Consider the following 18735-nt stretch of genomic DNA (forward strand, 5'->3'; position numbering starts at 1 on the left):
AGGATCTTTTCCATTTCCGGGCCTTTTGGTTTCCTTTCCCCACCACCCCACCCTCATTTGAGGCATTCAAAAGCTGTGTTTAAAAGAGACAAAGGCCCATTTCCTACACTGCTCAGGTCAGCCAGCAGAAGTGTGTGTCTGGAGATGGACGGGAAGAGGTCTGCCCTCCCTGACCAGAGAGGACGCCAGAGGAGGCATGTGGGGGCCCAGACAGGAAAGGCTTTAGCGCGCGGTCAGGTGTTGGAGCCAAGCCCCACACAGGTAGCCAGAGAGGTCCACGCACAGGAACCCCTCCCTGTCTGCACAGCTGTGTGAGTACCAGGGCGGGCTCCAACTGCTTGGGGGGCAGGGAAGGGTCCCCACAGCTGAGGGAGGAGAGGAGAGGGAGCTGCTGGCATCTGCTCGGCCAGACACCCAGCTGCCAGCACATGCTGGTTTCCTGCGACCACAGCCACCCACGCCCAAGAGGGTAGCAGCCCCTCACTTCTGTCTCCCTGTTTGGCTTTCTGCCCTGGGGCCTGTGAAACCTGATGGGTCAGTTTCTAGATCTGGGCTGGTGCTCTTCCACTTCCTGGTTCTCACACCTTCAGCTTCAGAGACTGTGTGGTTCACCTCCCCCTCAGTTGGCAAAAAGGGTGTGGGTGGGTATTTTTTTCCCCCAAAAATGTCCAATGAAAGATCTGCTCTCCTAATCAGCAATTCTTATCCCTGGGAAGTTATTTAAGGGATCAAAACAGCTGAAGTTAGACCTCTGAAGATTAAATCAGTGACTCACCTCTATCCCAGAGAGAGCGCGGTTCCTCCCGTGTGGGAGGGTCTGAACACAAGGAGGAGGCGTCAGCCCCCCCCACCCCACCACCCAGTCTGGTCTTGGCGGGAAGAGCACTTCTGCCTCCTACATCTCTCTCTCTCTCTCTTTTTTAAAGATTTTATTTATTTGAAAGAGAGAGCATGAGCGGAGGCGGGGCAGAGGGAGAGGGAGAAGCAGGCTTCCCACTGAGCGGGGAGCCCCATGGCGGGCTTGGTCCCAGGACTCTGAGATCATGACCTGAGCCGAAGGCAGACGCTTAACCAACTGAGCCACCCAGATGCCCCGAAACATTGGCGTGATCTCATGGAGGGGGAGGTAGCTCAGCAGGGTGGGGAGTTAGGGGAGGCAGGGGAGCCCACTGGGTGCACAAGGAGAGGGGGCATCACTCCCCAGGGTCTCGCGAGCTTCTGGGCCCTGGCTCTGGCCCTGCAGCTGATGGCTGGTGACAGAAAGCTTCAAGGGGAGGCGGTTTACTCAGAGATGGCTGATAGAACATAGGAAGGGGCCCCACCACGGGCACCTGCCAGCCTCAGCTCCCTCTCACCCGGTACATGGGGCCTCCTCACAGGTCCTGAGGTGTGCTCTGTACGGGCTGGGCCCTGGCCCATCAGAAGGCCCCTGCTCCCAGGAACTGCAAGGACAAACTTGTGTGAACGAGAAGTTGAAGAAAGTCGGAGGCAGTTCTCACTGCAGGGGTACACGGTTGAAAAGAATTATAATAATATTAAATGACACTTGGGGTAACTTACTCTGTGCCAAGCCCTGTGTTAAATACTTGACTGCCATTATTTTATGAAATCCCCTCAACAACTTGATAAAGAACTTGGGCACTGGAGCCAGGCAACTTTGATTTAAATCCCAGCCTTGGGATGCCTGGGCGGCTCAGTTGGTTAAGCATCTGCCTTCGGCTCAGGTCATGATCCCAGGGTCCTGGGATCGAGCCCCACATCGGGCTCCCCGCTCAGTGGGAAGCCTGCTTCTCCCTCTGCCTGCTGCTCCCCCTGCTTGTGCTCGCGTTCTCTCTCTCTCTGACAAATAAATAAATAATCTTTTCTAAACCAATCAATTATTCAATCAATCCCAGGCTTGCCTCTGCCATATATGTACCCTTGGGAAATGACCTAATCTTACTGGGCCTCAGTTTTCTTGTCTGTAAAATGGGAATAATAGTAGGACCTACATCATGGTGTTCTGAGGATTATGTCAGAATACAAGTAAAGCTATGCCACAAGGATCCCACACCAGGTGAGCCCTTGATGAGTACTTGCCACCGTTTGCATCCTTAGTACCTCTTGCAGCTTATTCCTCGGGCTGCCACAGCACAAGTCTCATGAACTGGCAGCTTGAACAATAGAAATTTATTGTCTCATAGTTCCGGAAAGTAGGAGTCCAAGATGGAGGTGTTGGTAGATTTGGTTCCTTCGGAGGGCTATGAGGGAGAATCTATCCATGAGTCTGTCTTACCTTGTGGGGGCTCAGACATTCTTGGCCTATGGATGGCCATCTTTTTCCACGTTTCTTTACATCATCTCACCTCTGTGTGCTTCTGTCTCTGTGTCCAAACGTCCCATTTGTGTTTGTCCGTTTGGGCTGCCACAATAGTAGCATAGACTAGGCGGCCCAAAACACACAATAGATTTCTGACAGTCCTGAAGGCTGGGAAGCCCAAGATGAAGGTGAAAGTCTGCTTCCTGGTTCATAGACAACCATCTTCTCACCGTGTCCTCATGGCAGAAGGGGAAGGGAGCTCGCTCAGATCTCTTATAAGAGCACTAATCCCAATCGTGAGGGTTCAGCCCTCATGACCTAGTCACTTCCCAAAGACCCTGCCTCCAAATACCATCACACTGGCGAACGGTTTTCAACATATGAATTTGAACTGTTCCAACATACGGTTTTCAACATATGAATTTTCGGGGAACATAAGCATTCAGTCTATAGTGTAAGTTTTTTTTTTAATTAAAAGTTTTTAAAAATGTATTCATTTGAGAGAGAGCGAGAGCAGGAGCAAGCAAGAGCCGTGGGGAGGGTCGGAAGGAGAGTTAGAAGCAGGCTCCCCACTGAGCACAGAGCCCAATGACGCAGGCCCAATCCCAGGACCCCGAGATCATGACCTGAGCCAAAGGCAGACCCTTAACTGACTGAGCCACCCAGGCGCCCCTATAGTATGCGTTTTTATAAAGATGCCAGTCATATTGTATGGGGACCCATTCCAACGACCTTACTTTAACTCGATTACCTTTTCTGTAAAGAACCTCTTTCCAAATAAGGTCGCAGTCTGCTGTACTAGGATTTAGGACTCCAACATATCTTTTTGGAGGGGACACAATTCAACCCATTATACAAGGCTAAAAAGCTCACTCAAGGTCACACAGCTTGCTGGTGATGAAAGTGGGCTCTAGAACCCTAGATTATTTGATGACAAATCCGATGGCAATAAACCCCAGCATAAAGCCCCAACACTACTAAACCTTTCCTGGGCAGGGAGAAAGAACCAGAGAGAGCCATTCAGAGTCTGCTGTGTTACAGCATTTTCCCTTCCCTCTCCCTTCCTCCGTAGCCTGCCTGCTGCAGGCTGAGCTGGTGAACTACGAGCGAGTCAAGGAGTATTGCCTCAAAGTCCTGAAGAAGGAAGGAGAGAATTTCAAGGCCCTTTACCGGTCTGGTGTGGCCTTCTACCACCTTGGAGACTATGACAAAGCACTCTACTACCTGCAAGAAGCAAGGACCCGACAGCCAACAGGTAAGGTGGCGACTGATGTTTTCGTACTGGCAGTCCCCTCTGGCAGCCCCGGAGGCCTCCCCATCGTGGTGCACAGCTGTCGTGGCTGGCGGGGCCAGGTGTGGCTCAGGACCTGAAATGAGGAGCGTAAACAGTCCTGGGGTCTGGGTTCCAGGGAGCTTGGGCACCTCTTTTCAAACAGAATATGGAATTCTTTGGGGTTTTTCCAATCCAGAAGCCAGCTCTCTCCACTTACTCAATAAATACATACTGAGTTCTTAGTTTTGTGCCACGATTTGTGCTGGGTGCCAGGGATGTAGATGAGAAGACAGAGTCCCTACTTGTGAGGACCTCACACTCCAGTTGGCCAGACAGAATACGAGCGGCTACCCTTGGTGCTGAGCTCAGCATCGTACTGGAAGCACGCCCTGGCTTCTCTGGTCAGGTCCCATTTCTTAGAGCCTGCATTACCTAGACCATTCGCTCAAATTCCTATCCACCAGCTCAGCCAGCCCTTCATTCCACAGACATTTACTGAGCAGATACAATGGGTCAGGATCTATTGTAGGTGCTGGGCAGATAGAGGAGTTTATGTTATAACAGAGGAGGATGGACAGTAAACAAATGGACAGATAGATAATGGAATATTTAGTCGTGCTAAGTGCCAGGAAGAAAATAAAGCAGAGTGAAAGAACCAGGAGGAAAGGGGGTTCTGTTTTACACCAGGTGGTCAGGAAGAGCCTCTCTGAGGAGGTATCAATTGAAACAACAAGTTTGACTTGGTGTCACCATTGTTGTTCCCATGGCTGATATTTTTAAAAAATGCAATTCTCCATCCAGGAAGAATTTAGAACTTCACGATCAGTTTGCAAATATACAAATGTATACTTTTTTCTATGTTCTTAAAGAATGCCCCTATCTTTAATGTGTCACTGTTTTGGGTTTTTTTTTTTTTGTATATAAATCATGTTCTATACTCTAAGCAACTCGAGGACTAAGAACTGGACTCATTTAGCAGAATTTTCTTGAATATCTCCTATATGCCAGCCCTGCTAAATGCTACCCCTGGCATTTTTGAGCATTAGACAGCATTCATTTCTGCTTCCTGAAGTATAACATCCCAGGCAGCCCCCGTAACCCTTGTCTCCGGCTGTATGGCTGTATGCAGAGCTAGACAGCTGTTCCAAGCCACGCCCTGCTCACTAATTTAATGCAGAATTGGGGGAAATGCCTCCATTTCTCGGGAGGTGGTTGCCTGACCTTACTTAGAAGGACAAGAGTAAGACAATGAAGCAAAGTCATTTTAAATTCTTCAATTTAAAAAATTTACATTCAATTAATATTTATTGCTCATTGGATGAAGCACTTCTAGGCTTCTCTATTTTGGTCCTCCCGGCAATGACCTGACGAAGGTACTGTGCTCCCCAGGGCGGGCGGGCGGCAGAGTCTGACGCAGCACTTAAGCACGGGGCTCCCTGGGCGCCTTCATCTCTCCAGGGGCTCAGTTCTCCCTTAGGTCACAGCGAGGATGAGGATCCTTACTTTGCACAATTGTCATGAGAGGAAACAGATGATGAAGGGAACAAGCGGGGCACAGAGTAGGATTCCGTGTCGACCCGACGGGTCCCCGGCGAGGTGCTCCCTAAGGTGTCTCTCTCCTCACAGACACCAACGTGGTCCGGTACATCCAGCTGACGGAGATGAAGCTCAGCAGGTGCTCGCAGAGAGAGAAGGAAGCCATGTAACAGCCGCAGCGGCCCCACAGCTGGGCCTTCCAGGCAGCCCCCTGGAAGGGGTGAAGAGCCCCTCCTGGGCTGGGTTCCCTGCTCCCCACTTCTGGCTCCCCCTTCTTCCTCCTGCTGCCCCTCAACAATCCGTCTGCTCCCAGTGTGAAAAGAAAAGAGGCATGCAGATTTGGAACCTGGCGGGTTGCTGCCATGGAGACTCCCCTTCTGTAGCAGGTCAGCTACTGGCAGGGCCCTAACTTCTTCGGGGACAGCTGGAGAGGACTCTTACAGGGCCGAGAATGCTGCTACAACTTTGACTTTGGCCAGGGCTTCTGAGAGAGCCAGAGCCTGGCAGGTGGACCATCCCGACGGCAGCAGGCACGGAGCCCACGGGCTGGACCCCTGCACACTTTCCAGACAGACCAGAGCATCTCAAGGCAACTGTGACAAATCCAGGGATGAGACAAACAGCAGAAGCATCGGGTTAGGCCAACAGGCCGTGCTTTTGTACACTGGATTCCCCACCCCCAGCCCGTCACCTCAGCCCCTGCCTCCCTCCCTCCACTTGTTGTCTCGGCCTGGCTTTCTTCTCGCCCCCTCGGGGATCTGAGACTGCCAGGATTCACATGCCACTGAAGCCCACTCTCAGTGCCCTCTGGTGACCACACATACCATTCTCCCATACTCCCACCCAGCAGGCAGCTGTGACGGCGGAGGGGCAGGGTGAAGCGGGCCAAGGGCTGAGCACATAGGCAATGGAGGGGAGGGGAGACGACATCCAGGGGTAGGAGTGTTGTAGAGCCTGCGGGATTGAGCTGTGGACTAAGTAAGTGTAAATAAAAACAAATCAACAGGCAGCAGTCCTGTCATTTCTGTTGGAAGCAGCCCACTCCCTCGCTGTCACTCCCCCCCACCAACTCTGAGTCAGAGCTACTTAGAGCCAGGCAGGATGGGGCTCCCCCTGAAGCAGGGGGCCGTTTGTCCAGGGGGAAACAATGTTGGCTGCAGCTTCTGTACGTTAGAGTGGGCTGGCGTGGTGGAGACTGCCCAGGGACTTGGCTCTGTGGGAACTCGTACAGCCTCCTTTTGATGAAATTATCTGGACTCAATATCTAGCACATAAAGTGTGTTCAACAAATATTTGTTGAATGAATAAATTATGACTGCGGACTGGCTCTCCTGCCTTAAACTAATTTTATCCCAGCCTAGTCTCCTGACATCTATGCTCTTTATGCTCTGCCATGTTGCTTCGGTCAAATAAGAAACATTTACTGAGGGCTTATTGATTGCCTATCATTGTGCAATACGCTGTGGGACAGAGGATATAGTCCCGGTCTTTTAGGAGATGGAAGAGTTGAGAAATACTCATATGAGATTATCACCAATGACACCTTTAATTTATATGATGCTTTAAATTTTTCAAAGCACTTTCGTGTATTTTTGTGTGATTAGTGAGACAATATTGTACAAATTAAAATATATACAGATGCAATAATGTTAATAGTTAGCATTTATTAAATGCACTATCCTCAGACCTTTACATGTATAATCTCATTTCTTTCCTGCAATTACCCTATGAGATACTGGTCCCACTAGGTGGATAAGGAAACTTAAAATCCAGAAACATTGACTATCCCAAGGTTATATGGCCTTACGTGGCGTAGCTAGGATCTGACCCAGGTCTGTCTGACTCCAGAGCTCCAGCTGCTAATTACCCGATAGTTAGTTGCCACTCTGCAAAGTATTATATTGAGTGGTTACAACCATTAGGGAGCAGGACAGTGCGTATTCAGTTGAAAAGCCCTGACTATGCCAATGATGGTACGTGGGCTGCCTCTGTATTTAGCCCAAGGTTTAAAAAGGTCTGTAACACCAGACTCCCTAGTGTTCAGGGCAGTGACAGGCCAGAAAAGACAGCTGAGACCTAGCAGTTATTTCTGTGTATTACTCATTCTACTTTCTGATGTCAGCACATATCCAAACCCACCTAGCGTTCCCCCAGCATTGGGGAAGGTTCACAATTATAGGTAGAGATTGAAAGGAAACACAAAGTTAATTATGGGTTCTTTGTGTAATCAGAGGCTCCACCACTGCAGGATCCAATCACTGCTGAGGGGCCCAGAAGCCAACAGTCCAGGTTATATTCACATGGCTCCTGAAAGGCTTCCAGCAGGGGCTTCAAGAAGGTGCTAGAAATACCCAGGGGCCTGCAGTTGCTTGCCTATAGCTCACTTCCAGGCAAGAGGAAAAGGAAAATGCTGTTATAGCTGCCACATTCTTCCTCCACCCCTCTCCGAATCTTCTGTCTGCCCTCTTCTTCCAGAATGGCTGCACGTGTCCCCAGCTCAGAACCGTCTGCAGCATACACAGCATAGGCAGATGTGCAAAACTCCCCCGTTCCCAAGCTTCCAGGCCAGAAAGCTTGCGAGTTGGCAAACTGCTTGTCAGTCAGGGTCTGAAGGATGAAGATGAGGTCAAAGGTGGACTGCAGAACCAGTTCAAACCAGCAGGGCCTTTCTTTGGTCTTCCTACCATCAGGAAGGACTTGGACTAACCATCCCCAAAACAGAGCAGAAGAGAAGTCTTGCCTCAACAAGTAAGTTGGGGCAGAGACAGACAGATGGGGATAAGATTGTTGCCATCCTTCTAAAGAGAAAGGTGGAAAACTAGAAGTAGGTGAGGACAACCCTGGTCACAGGCCATCTGCCTGTCTGGTGGTTCACATACACTTGCTTACTGGAATCCATTCACTGTGACCCAAAGTTAAGTGATCCCAAAATAAAAAGTTGCCTGGGGGTGTTGTTCGATGTTTGGGGTGGAGGGATTGAACTTGCTGTGCATTTGTTCAATAGAGACTTCAGAAAGCTGTTAAGCAAAATCAGGTCTATTCACCTTAGCAGAGCTTCAGCTTCCTGCTCCCCATCCCTCCCCAAAACAGGGACCGTGATTTAATGACACGCTTTGTTTGCAGATGTCACTGCTGGACTGTACCTGGAGCACTAATCCTGGATCTGACCTGCTTTGTCATTTCCTGCTTGGACTTTTGTGATAGACTCTTTGGGGAAAAGATTATACTTTTCTTGTTATTGTTATGAAAGCCTCACATGTGTATTGTAGAAATTTTAATGGGGGCGGGGGAGACAAACTCCAACCCATCATCTACCACCCCAGACAAACATTGCTATCCTTTTGGACTTATCTTTCAGTTCTTTTTGGTATAAATGTACACATGCATATGCAGTTTTTTTTTAACAAAAACTGGATTATACTGTATATATACTCTTTAGTAACTTACTTTTCAAAATGTGTATTTATATTTTAGAATATGTAATACATACACAGATAAAAAAATTCAAAAAGGACACAAAGTTCTATAGTAAGAAGTAAATCTCCTTCCCACCCTGTCTGCCAGCATCTAGTTTCCCTCCAATTGTACTGTAGATCCTTCCAGAAACATTTATGCATTTTCAAATATATGTGTATATATTCTTTTGTCATAAATAGTAGCATATCAGACTTTTTTTTTTTTTACACCTTGTGTTACTTCACTTACTAGATCACGAACGAAACATTTTTTGTGTGTCTCCCAAACTTTCTCAACAGCATCCTCGTTATGCAGCTAGACTCTCACTTGGTAACCCGTCTCCTTACAGTGACTATTTCATTTGTTCCCATTCTCTATTGTAAATAACGTTGCAGCAGACATTCTTGTAGCTAAATTTTGCACACACCTATGGCTATTTTGATATATGTTGCCAACTGCCCTCGAAAAGTCTGTACAAAACTTCACACTCTCCTGTTCGCAGGCTTGAGAGTGCCCCGTTCCCTGCAACCTCACTAACAGTGGGTATGGTCACTTACCAAATCTTTACCAGTCCAGTAGGAAAATAATACTATGTCAATGTTATTTGAACTCACTTCTTTGATTATTAGTGAATAACATCTTCAAATGCCTATTGACCATTTGTACTTGTTTCTTTGTGATTTTTCTATTTATTTGATATTGGTATGTTTATCTTTATTCTCAATATGTAATTTTATTAAGAATATTATTTTTGTCAAGAAACATTGCAAATATGCTTTCCAAGTGCTTTGCTTTCAAATTTTGTTTATGGTGCTTTTTGACACACATAAATTGTTAATTCTGCAATTAATCTGGATCTCTGTTGCCAGCTCCTTCTGCCTCTGGTTCACCCTCTCGTTGCTGTCAGTGCTCCCCTTCTAAAACACAACCTGATTATGTCACTCCACAGCTTAAACACCCTTAGTGGCTCCTCATCACTTTTAGGATAAAGGCCAAACTCAACATAACACCCAAGGTCCTCCATGTAATTTCTCCCACAGACTCTTGCAGGCTCCTTCCTGGTCCTCTTCCAAAGTTACCCTACAATTCACCATTGCACAGCTCCCTGTCATGCCCCAAGCCCATCACTCTGGGTCTCTGGGCCTTTCCATGCGGTTCCCTCTGCCTCGTGGGCCATGCCTCACCCCTCCAACCCCCTCTTTGCCTTGCTAACTCCTATAGGACTCGACCGAGGCATCATTGCTCCAAAGCTTTCCTTGACCCCATGGTCTGTACTCCTAAAGCAACACGAGCCTGCCTCTGCATAGCATTTGCTACAAGGAATTGGAACCTCCTTTTGATGTTTGTCTCGCCCACTACCTGGCTGCTCCTTGAGGCAGGCACTGGGGTTTCTTCATTCTGTACAGCCACAATGTTCAGCACAGCGCCTGGCACGCAGTACGTGCTCGATAAATGCTGAGCCCTGAATCTGGAATGAATGAATAATGGATTCAGTGGCTAATGTTACTTGGGGGAAATGCAGGGCTGGACTGGATCTGTGCTTCTGAGAACCAAGAAACCCTAGGAGACTTGGGTTGGAACAGAAGCCACGTGCTCCAGTGCTGTGCTTTCCAGAACATCAGAAACACTTGAAGTAGCTTTTTAAAAATGCATAATCTCAGCTTCTGCCTTAGACCCATTGATTCAGACTCCGGGGGATAACACTCAAGATACTATCGTTTTTTTAATGTCCTGAAGTGTTTCCGATGACCAGCCAGGTGAAGGAGTGCTGTGAGGTAGACCAGCAGACAAATCAGAGCACCCAGCTCCACCATTTCTAATCATGTGAGCTCTAGGAGTGGGCAGATAGAGCTTTGTTTGAGTACCAGCTTTGACGTCCTCTAGCTGTGTGTGATCTTGGGGCCATTGTTTGATTTTCTGATCCTCATTTTCCTTCCCTATATATGAGGATAATTTTATATTCCTTAATGGGCTATTGGGAGGATTAAGAAATAACTTGTCTCCTAGCTCAGTGCCCTGCACAGAGTAAGTATGGAATAAACATTCATTTCCTTCCCCCAACCCTCTGAGCCCCCGGTTCCTCAGTTATGGTATGGCTAATACCTTTACGTTCATCCTCCTGTTCCCACCCTGCACTCTAGAAGGAAGGAACTTCCAATAGGCCTTCAGATTACTCTCTCAAGCAACAGGACAAAGACTTGGTTGGGGGGATGGGGCAGAGGAAGTCACATACTACTCTCTCACGTGGCCTCTCCCAATATATCAGAGACTCCACAATAATCAGCTGGAATAATTCTGCTGGTTGGCAGAACCAGGCGTCTTCTAGTCACATCCAAAGATCAACCCAGTTTTCTTTCTGTGGTAGCACACAGGAGCCAGTGGCTTCTGGGCTGCAAGAGGAAGGTGACTATCAGGAAAGAGTAGTCACTGCCTATTTCCTCCCAATGCCCTGGGATCCTAGTCACATGCATCAGGCAGGAAAGACTGGCTGTGAGGCCGAAATAGCTGATCTGCAGCTGCTCTGATTAAGGCGTCCCCGCGTCCTGCTCCCAATACCTACTTGCCCTCTCCCCCCCGGCCCAGGGCGTGCCACACAGACAGGGAAAATGCGTTCAGCCCATCAGGCATGACAGAGTTCAAATTACCAAGTCAGCATGAAAAGTCCCACTCTAAATGGACTGAAATTGGATTCTATTAAAAACCACACTCAGTGAGGTTCTTGGCTATTAATATTTGCGAAGACATGGAGGAGGGGGGAGGCAGAGGCCCCTGCAAAAGGTTGGGGATCTCAGCTGTTCAGTTGAATTGCTTGTCTGGAAGGAAGCCTATAGTTGAAAGCCAGTTTGCCCTGTTTTCAGCATCTCACAGCATATTAGGGCTGGGAGGAATCTTAAAGCTCACTAGTTTAACCTTTCATTTTACAGCTGAGGGAGGAAGTCCAGAGAAGGTGAGCATTCAAGGTCACACAGCTCATCAGTAACAAAGCCAGGACTGGAAATAGGGTACTTTTCTGACAAATGTAATATTCTGCCCACTGAGCCAAAATACACTTACACAGCACCTATCTTTAAAAGAAAGTAATGCTGTAAAATTATTCTCTTCTAGAGAAAGAAGGAACATAGTGCACATTCATTCATTCATTCATTCCCTCGCTCAGTATTTATCATTCCACTCACTTCATTATAGGTGGTTCAAAGGTCGACAAAGTATTTTCCCTGCTTGAGAAGCTTAGAGTCTGTAAAGAAGAAAGAAACATAAACAGGCAACTTCAAATCTGTGTAATAAATATTACAAAATGCCATGGGTGTACCAATCCCAGAGGATCACTGGAGATTTTCCTGAGGGGGTCCCAGCTGGTAGAGCAGAATAGGTGAGAAATGAGTGAACTTCAGGGTCGATGGCAAGGCTCTACTATTCCTTTTCTTGGATATAATATGAAAGGATTTGAGACACTCAATATGAGCTATCTTTTCTCACCCTTTTCCTGGTTTTTCAAGCCTGGGCTCAGGCAATGTCACTTTTACCACCTGTGTAGGCCCAAGGGCTGAGAAGTCACAAAAGACCTTACAGGTTATATCTGATTAAATCCCCTCTGTGTAGAACAGGGACGAGAGGCTACACATGGTGTCTCTGATTGCAGTCAGAAGCTCTTCAAGACTTGTGACTTCCATAATAGGCAAAAATTCTACACCAGGTTTCACAATGCAGCTCCAGAGGCATAGTGTCATGAGCGCCCTGGATATATTCCATTGTTTTGTGTTCTTTTATTTTCTCTGATTCCATCCTCTTTATTCTAGAACAGTGCTGTCTATCCAAAATAAAATGTGAGCCACCTATGTAATTCTAAATTTTCTAGCAGCCACAATTAAAAAAGTAAAAGGAGGCAGAAAAATTACTTTTAATAACATATTCTAAGCAAAAATAAAGTTAAGAAAATAACCAGAAAGAATAAAATAAGAATAGATTTAGCAAAAGAAGTACAAAGCTCAAACTCTGAAGACCACAAAACGTTGTTGAAAGAAATTAAAGAAGAGTTAACTAAATGGAAAGACAGCCCATGTTCATGAATTGAAAGATTTGCCATTCTTAAGACGTTAACTTCCCAACTAATCTATAGATTCAACACAATCTTTATCAATATCCCAACTGACCTCTTTGCAGAAATTTACAAACTCATCTTAAACTGCATATGGAAATGCAAGGGACCCAGAAGAGCCAAAACAATCTTAAGATAGAAGAGCAAAGCTGGAGGACCCATAATTCCCAATTACAAAAGCTTGCTACAAAGCTGTAGTAAGCAAGACCGTGTGGTGTTAACATAAAGATAGATGATAGATCAATGGAATAGAAATGATAGTCCAGAAATACGCCCTCACATTTACAGCGGATTGATTTTCAACAACGATACTAAGATATTTCAATGGAGGAAGAAAGAGTCTTTTCAACGAATGGTGCTGAGACAACGGGATAGCCACACGCCAAAGAATGCAGTTCGACCACTACCTTACATTATACACACAACAAATGTATTCAAATGGATTAAAGACCTAAATGTAAGAGCTAGAACTTTAAAATCTTAGAACGTGGGTGTAAATCTTTGTGATCTTGGGTTAGGTGATGTTTTCTTGGACGTGAAACCAAAAGCATAAGCACAGTTTTTTATTTTTAAAAGACAAAACAGATAAAACGAACTTTTTATCTATTAAAATTAAAGACTTTGGTGCTTCAAAGGACACCATCAAGCAAAATGACAACCCACAGTATGGGAGAGAGTCTCCCATCTTTTGCAATCATGTGTCTGATAAGATATATGTAGCCAGACCATAGAAAGACCTGTCTGTTGGTCTTCCTGGCTAAGCGCTGCTCAGGCCAAGGGAGGTCCCGTCAGACGCGTCTCGGAAGAGGGAGGTAGACACGGGGATGGACTGGTAGCGGTTGCACATGGCCACGGCCAGCATGCGCAGGTGCAGCACGGCTCCCACCCACAGGAGGAGCGAGTCCATCAGCCACACAACGTGGAAGCAGACGAGCTGCTCCCACAGCCTCACACTGAAGTTGTGCAAGATGTCCCCGCCTGCAGTGGCCTGCGGCCCCTCCACCGCTCACCGAGCCAGACCTAAGGAAGCCTAGAACCCACCTTCTTACACTGGGCTAGAACCTGTCTTCCAGTAGTTTCCATCCACAACCTAACTTTGGCCCTCTTCAGAGCCAGCCAGGTCTTGTCTTCAGCATGACATTCCCCCATCTGGACTCTCTTTAAAGTCTTCTGTTTTCTGGCCTATATGTTCCAGTTCCTTCAACTATTCTTCCCTCACAAGTTTTCCAGCACGGGCCCTTGTCTTTCCCTCCATTCATGTTCCTCTTGAAACGTGACACGTAGAACCACACTGGCCAGCACAGAAGACAGGGGATCCTCATTGTCTCTACATCTGGACTGCAGAGGTGCCCAGCTTTTTTATCAGATCATTTCACAGCTGGTTTGTGGTACACGTGTGGCCCCATCTTCTATTTATACCACTGATTTTAAAATGTTTATTATTGAGTTATGATTCTGTACTACAATATGCACGGATCTCAAGTGTCAGTGGTACGTCCTAAAAGTGAAAACGCTCCTGCAACCAACGTAGCGATCATAATATAGAGCATTGCCTTCACCCTAGAAAGTTCTCTCATGCCCGTTCCCATCAGTCTCCTTCCTGAAACCCTAGAGGTAACCGCTACTCTGATACTAGCTCCATAGATAAGTTTTGCAAACACAAAACTTGCTTTTGAAATTCATATAAATGGAATAATAAAGTATTGTCACATGGTATTTTTATATTCGTGCACAGTTTTATTCCTATTAAATTTAACCACATTGATTTTGGTCTGTCCTTTAGAGCTTGTGGTGAGTGTTTTCCTCTTGATTCCATCACCCGTATCTGCTGATTTCCCCAACTTCAAGCCATCTACAGATTTGACAATTCCTTCTGTTGTTGATTGAGCATAAAACAAGAACAACGATGGAGAGTGCCACAGCACTCAACTAGAAACCTCCCTTCAATTTTTGAACTTAGGAGATGAGGAGGCATGGGGAGATGATCCTGGTCAGTGGAGAGGGCTGGGTTCTGCTTGGAACGCATTGAAAGAGGGAGATGGCGATAGGTCACTCTAGTGGCGTATGTGCTGGGAGGGGGCAGAGCTGCCGAGGAAGGTCTGAGTTCACATGCATAGCGGGGAGCACTGAGATGGAGGAGGAAAAGAGCTCCCAGGGAGGAGATCCACGGCCAGCCCAGTCACCTGCTGTCAGAAGGCCCTGAAGTTTTCCATGGTCGCCTCAGGGGTCCCGAGCTAATGTTATTGGTAGGTCTGTTTTTATGTTCGGTTTGGTTTGGTTTGGTTTGCTAAGCCCTAAGTGGAGTCTGGCAGCCTGAAAGGAAAATTATTTTCTTAGATTTAGAATCTGCTGCCATTTTTAAAATTGCAGGGAGCTCTGTGTCTCTCCTCTCACTCCCGCACCTCGAAAGCAGTGAGTGAGGCTTTGGGTCCAGGCTGAGTGTAGGCTGAGGGCTGAGAGCTGGAGCTGGGGGAGGATGCTGGAATGTGGTGGCTCTTCTAATCTTTCAGCCAGGGGACGACCCTGCCACAGGAAAGGTCACCTTGCCAAAATGTTGCTTGCATTTTTACTTTTTGGTTACTTTGGATTCGGCATGATAGGGCTCCTGTTTCTTTGATGCCCACGCGTGGGCTTGGAAATACAGATAAGCACAGACCCGTGACTGAGGAAGCCTGACCCTCACCAGATTGGCCTTCACCTGAGCCTGTGGTGGGCCCTCACAGCCTCACCCTCATCTATAAATGGGTGAAGGTGGGTCAGAAATCTTTCTGGGTCTCAGAATCACCCAGCCAGCATTTTTAAAAATACAGATGGTGGGGTTTAGGAAATGGCATTTTTTTAAAAACTGAAATTCTGCTACTGGTTCAGAGACTGATATTTGGGAATCACTGAATTGTGTTAATATTCTATAAATAGGTGGTGGGATATCTTCTCTGACTCCCAACAGAATTGGCCCTTCCTAATCCATGTGCTTATTTCATGTATTTGCTTGAATTAATAAGCATGTTAATAAAAGATAACAACAGGGGTTTTTTTGTTGTTTTTTTGTTTGTTTGTTTGTTTTGGTAGAGAAGCTTGAGAGAACATTGAGGGGTAGAAATAAAAACACGGGGTTGTCTGATTATCAGGTGTGGTAGAAATTTCTATGATAAGGGAATGAAGAAATTAAAAAGGCCAGTGCCCCTATTTGGCACACAGTTCAGTGTAAGGAAGGTACCGACACCTCGTTGCCAGTGGACTGGACTGTGTAAGCTCTGAGGCAACCTAGGGCTCTCGGGTACCATCGGCACTGACCCTGAGCTTGTAGGAGGGCAAACTCCTTCGTTTCCTCCATTTCCTTTCCACTCCTTGTGACCACAGCTACGTTTTGAGCCACTAAGCCCCACTGTCCTGGCCTGGGTCTCATCCTGCACCTGCTTGGGTTTGTACCAGCTTCTCGTTAAAAGCACCTGAGGTCTTAGTTGAATCATGTCCTGAGATCCAAAAAAGGAAGACTAAAAAGGAAGTGGAAAAGGAGCTGAGTGCTGCTCAATGAGCTGTCTTTGTCAATCATGTTGATCATTTTGCCGGTGAGAAACCGAGGCACAGGGCAGTGATGTGTCCAAGGAGGCATGATGGATGCAGCAAGAGCACTGCTAACCTGCCCTTTGCTCCTTCAGGGATTCACTGCACAGAGACCTCAAGGTCTCCCTTCAGGATTGCTGGAGGTTGCTTGAATTGATTTCCTGTATCCTCTAGCAGGTGGCAATAGGTGAATTTTAAATAAGAGTATTTATAGAAGTTATCCATTAGGGAATATCTAGTGAATCCACTAATAGAGAAATTATGTCTTGTGATTTAAAAAAAAAAAAAGCTCATATTGAATATTGCTGGTGTTAACTTGTGTATATAAGCCAAGGCAGGAATATTTGCTATGTCAAAGGCATATTAGTAATTTGGTTCCCTTTTGCCATTGGTATATATACAAAGACTTTATTTAAAGGTGAGCCCATTAAATTATAAAATTAATTTAAAGTTAATTTAAATTTAAATGGAATCTGGTTCTTAGCATCACATGATGGCATTCTGTCCTGGAACGAAGAGTTTTAAAATACCAGGAGCTCGCATATCCTGCCGTGGACAGCCCAGGACTGAGCTAGGTAATTGTGAACGCTAGTGCCTCTCACACTGTCATGGGCCCACAGATCACCTGGGAATCTTGCTCAAAGGCAGATTCTGATTCCGTAGCTCTGGAGCAGGGCCCAAGATTCTGCCTTTCCAGGTGGTGCTATGCAGCTGGTGTCCGGACCATAGTCTGAGCAGGGAGAGAACAGAATAGCCAGACTCCTGAGCAGACGGAGCCAGTCTGCAGAGTCAACTAGTTAACCCTATATTCAGATACCCCCCTCTGATACCGCCATATCTTTATCTAGCCACATATTCTTTATAAACAAATCACTGTATTCTTAAGCGTGACTGAGACTCTTGAGTATTCCCACCACTCCAAACATCTTGAGAATCAGAGGAACTCCACGCCCACCTCTACCTCCAGCCCCCTCTGCTAACCCCTAAGTCTTTCTTTGCACCGGCACCCCCAATCCATCCCTTATAATGTATACTTCCAAACCTATTCAACCCCCATCTTCCTCCCTCCAGCATAATGCCATCCTACACTGAGCATCTTGGGCATGTGAGAAGTTGGTTAGAGTGACCTCTGAGACCCTCGTCTCCCTGCTACCTTCCTTGGCACCCCCTTACAGCCCCCTCCTCTACTCTCTTCAGGAGCTTCTGTCTCCTTTTGTTCTCTGACCTCCTTTCCTTCCACTTCAAAAGTGGCTTTTAGAGAAAGGTCTGAAGGGACTTATTAGTGACTCCACACACCTGAGTTTTTTGAGGCAGTTTGCATTTTAAGCCTTATCATTTAATCAAGGGAGAAAAGTCTCAGGGAACTTAGGTCTGAAGGATAAATGATTGGTCATTAGGCCCTGGCTGGAAATGGAAGTGGGAGAAAGAAGGGCATTCTGGACAGGAGGACCTATTCTTGCATAACCTTGTTATTCAATAAATGTCTGTTGATGAAACACTGAGGAGGAGAAGGGCATATTTAGTCCCCTGGGATCAGAGGGGGCTCTCCCTGCAAAACCCCCAGCCTTCCCTCCCGAGCCTTTTTGTCCAAATTGAAGAGAAAGAGCTGGACAAAAAAGCCTTAATATGTAGTGTCTTCCCTCTTCCTCCGGCCACATAGGTTGATTTTTCCTTAAATGAGTATTCTAAAAGTAAACATAATAATTCTCCCAGATACCACTTAAAGAAGAGGAAATCTATGACTGCCAACCGAGAGGTACTTATTTCGACAGAATCAGTTGCTGTAGCTTCTCTTACCCTCCCACCGGCTCATTTGGTTACTTAGGCCTCCATACGGTTTCTCCTTCCGGGATTTCTGCATAGTTATTTGGAGTCTGGCCTCTGACCTCTGGGGCACTGTCAGGAAAGGGAACCAGAACCTAGAGCTCTGCTGGGGGCGGGGGGCACACCTCAAGCCAATGTGTGACCTGGTAGTTCCACCCATTTTCTTTGTGTGGCTGATTTTTCTTGCCTTCACCCTCCAACTCCTTGGCTTATCTGAGTTATGGGGACCTGTGCTGCTCCCCTAAGAGAGAAGGCAAAAGAGAAGACAGTGGTAAAGTCAGCTCTGGGGCAAATTTTAGGCAGCTAGAGGGATCCAGGATTAGTTTATGACTTTGCACCTCTGAGTAGAAGTATATTAGACTAGAATAGAATAGAAGATAGATGTGTGAGGAATGGGAACCTGGGGATGCCTTAGGATCATAGGTATGGGCCAAGGAATAAGGGCCCAGACAAACATCCAGTTCCCTTCTTATCATCTCCTGAAACATCTCCCCATTATCTCTTGGGTTGGGAACCGGGGCTGCCTCACCAGTAAGTGCCTATGTATAAGAACAAAGAGCAAGATGAATGTGTTAGCTCAGACATTTAGAAGGAAATGTCTAAACAAGTGTGGAATAAGAGCATCGTAAGTATTTGAACCAAGTCTTTTAACGAGTTGAGCATCTTACCAGATAAACAAAAGAAAGG

At 46.6% G+C, this 18735-nt stretch overlaps 1 protein-coding gene across 1 annotated transcript in view; it reads left to right on the top strand.

Annotated features, from left to right (window-relative positions):
- TTC9 (tetratricopeptide repeat domain 9) overlaps positions 1-18735 on the top strand; it is a gene marked incomplete at its 5' end in the record, with an annotated part of 66212 nt that overhangs the window by 22969 nt on the left and 24508 nt on the right. The window contains one exon of the mRNA XM_034643042.1: positions 3372-3554. Within this exon, the coding sequence (XP_034498933.1) occupies positions 3372-3554 (183 nt within the window). The remainder of the gene's footprint in view (positions 1-3371; positions 3555-18735) is intronic.

The sequence above is a fragment of the Ailuropoda melanoleuca genome, chromosome 14, assembly GCF_002007445.2.
Source record: "Ailuropoda melanoleuca isolate Jingjing chromosome 14, ASM200744v2, whole genome shotgun sequence".
NCBI classification, from domain to species: domain Eukaryota; kingdom Metazoa; phylum Chordata; class Mammalia; order Carnivora; family Ursidae; genus Ailuropoda; species Ailuropoda melanoleuca.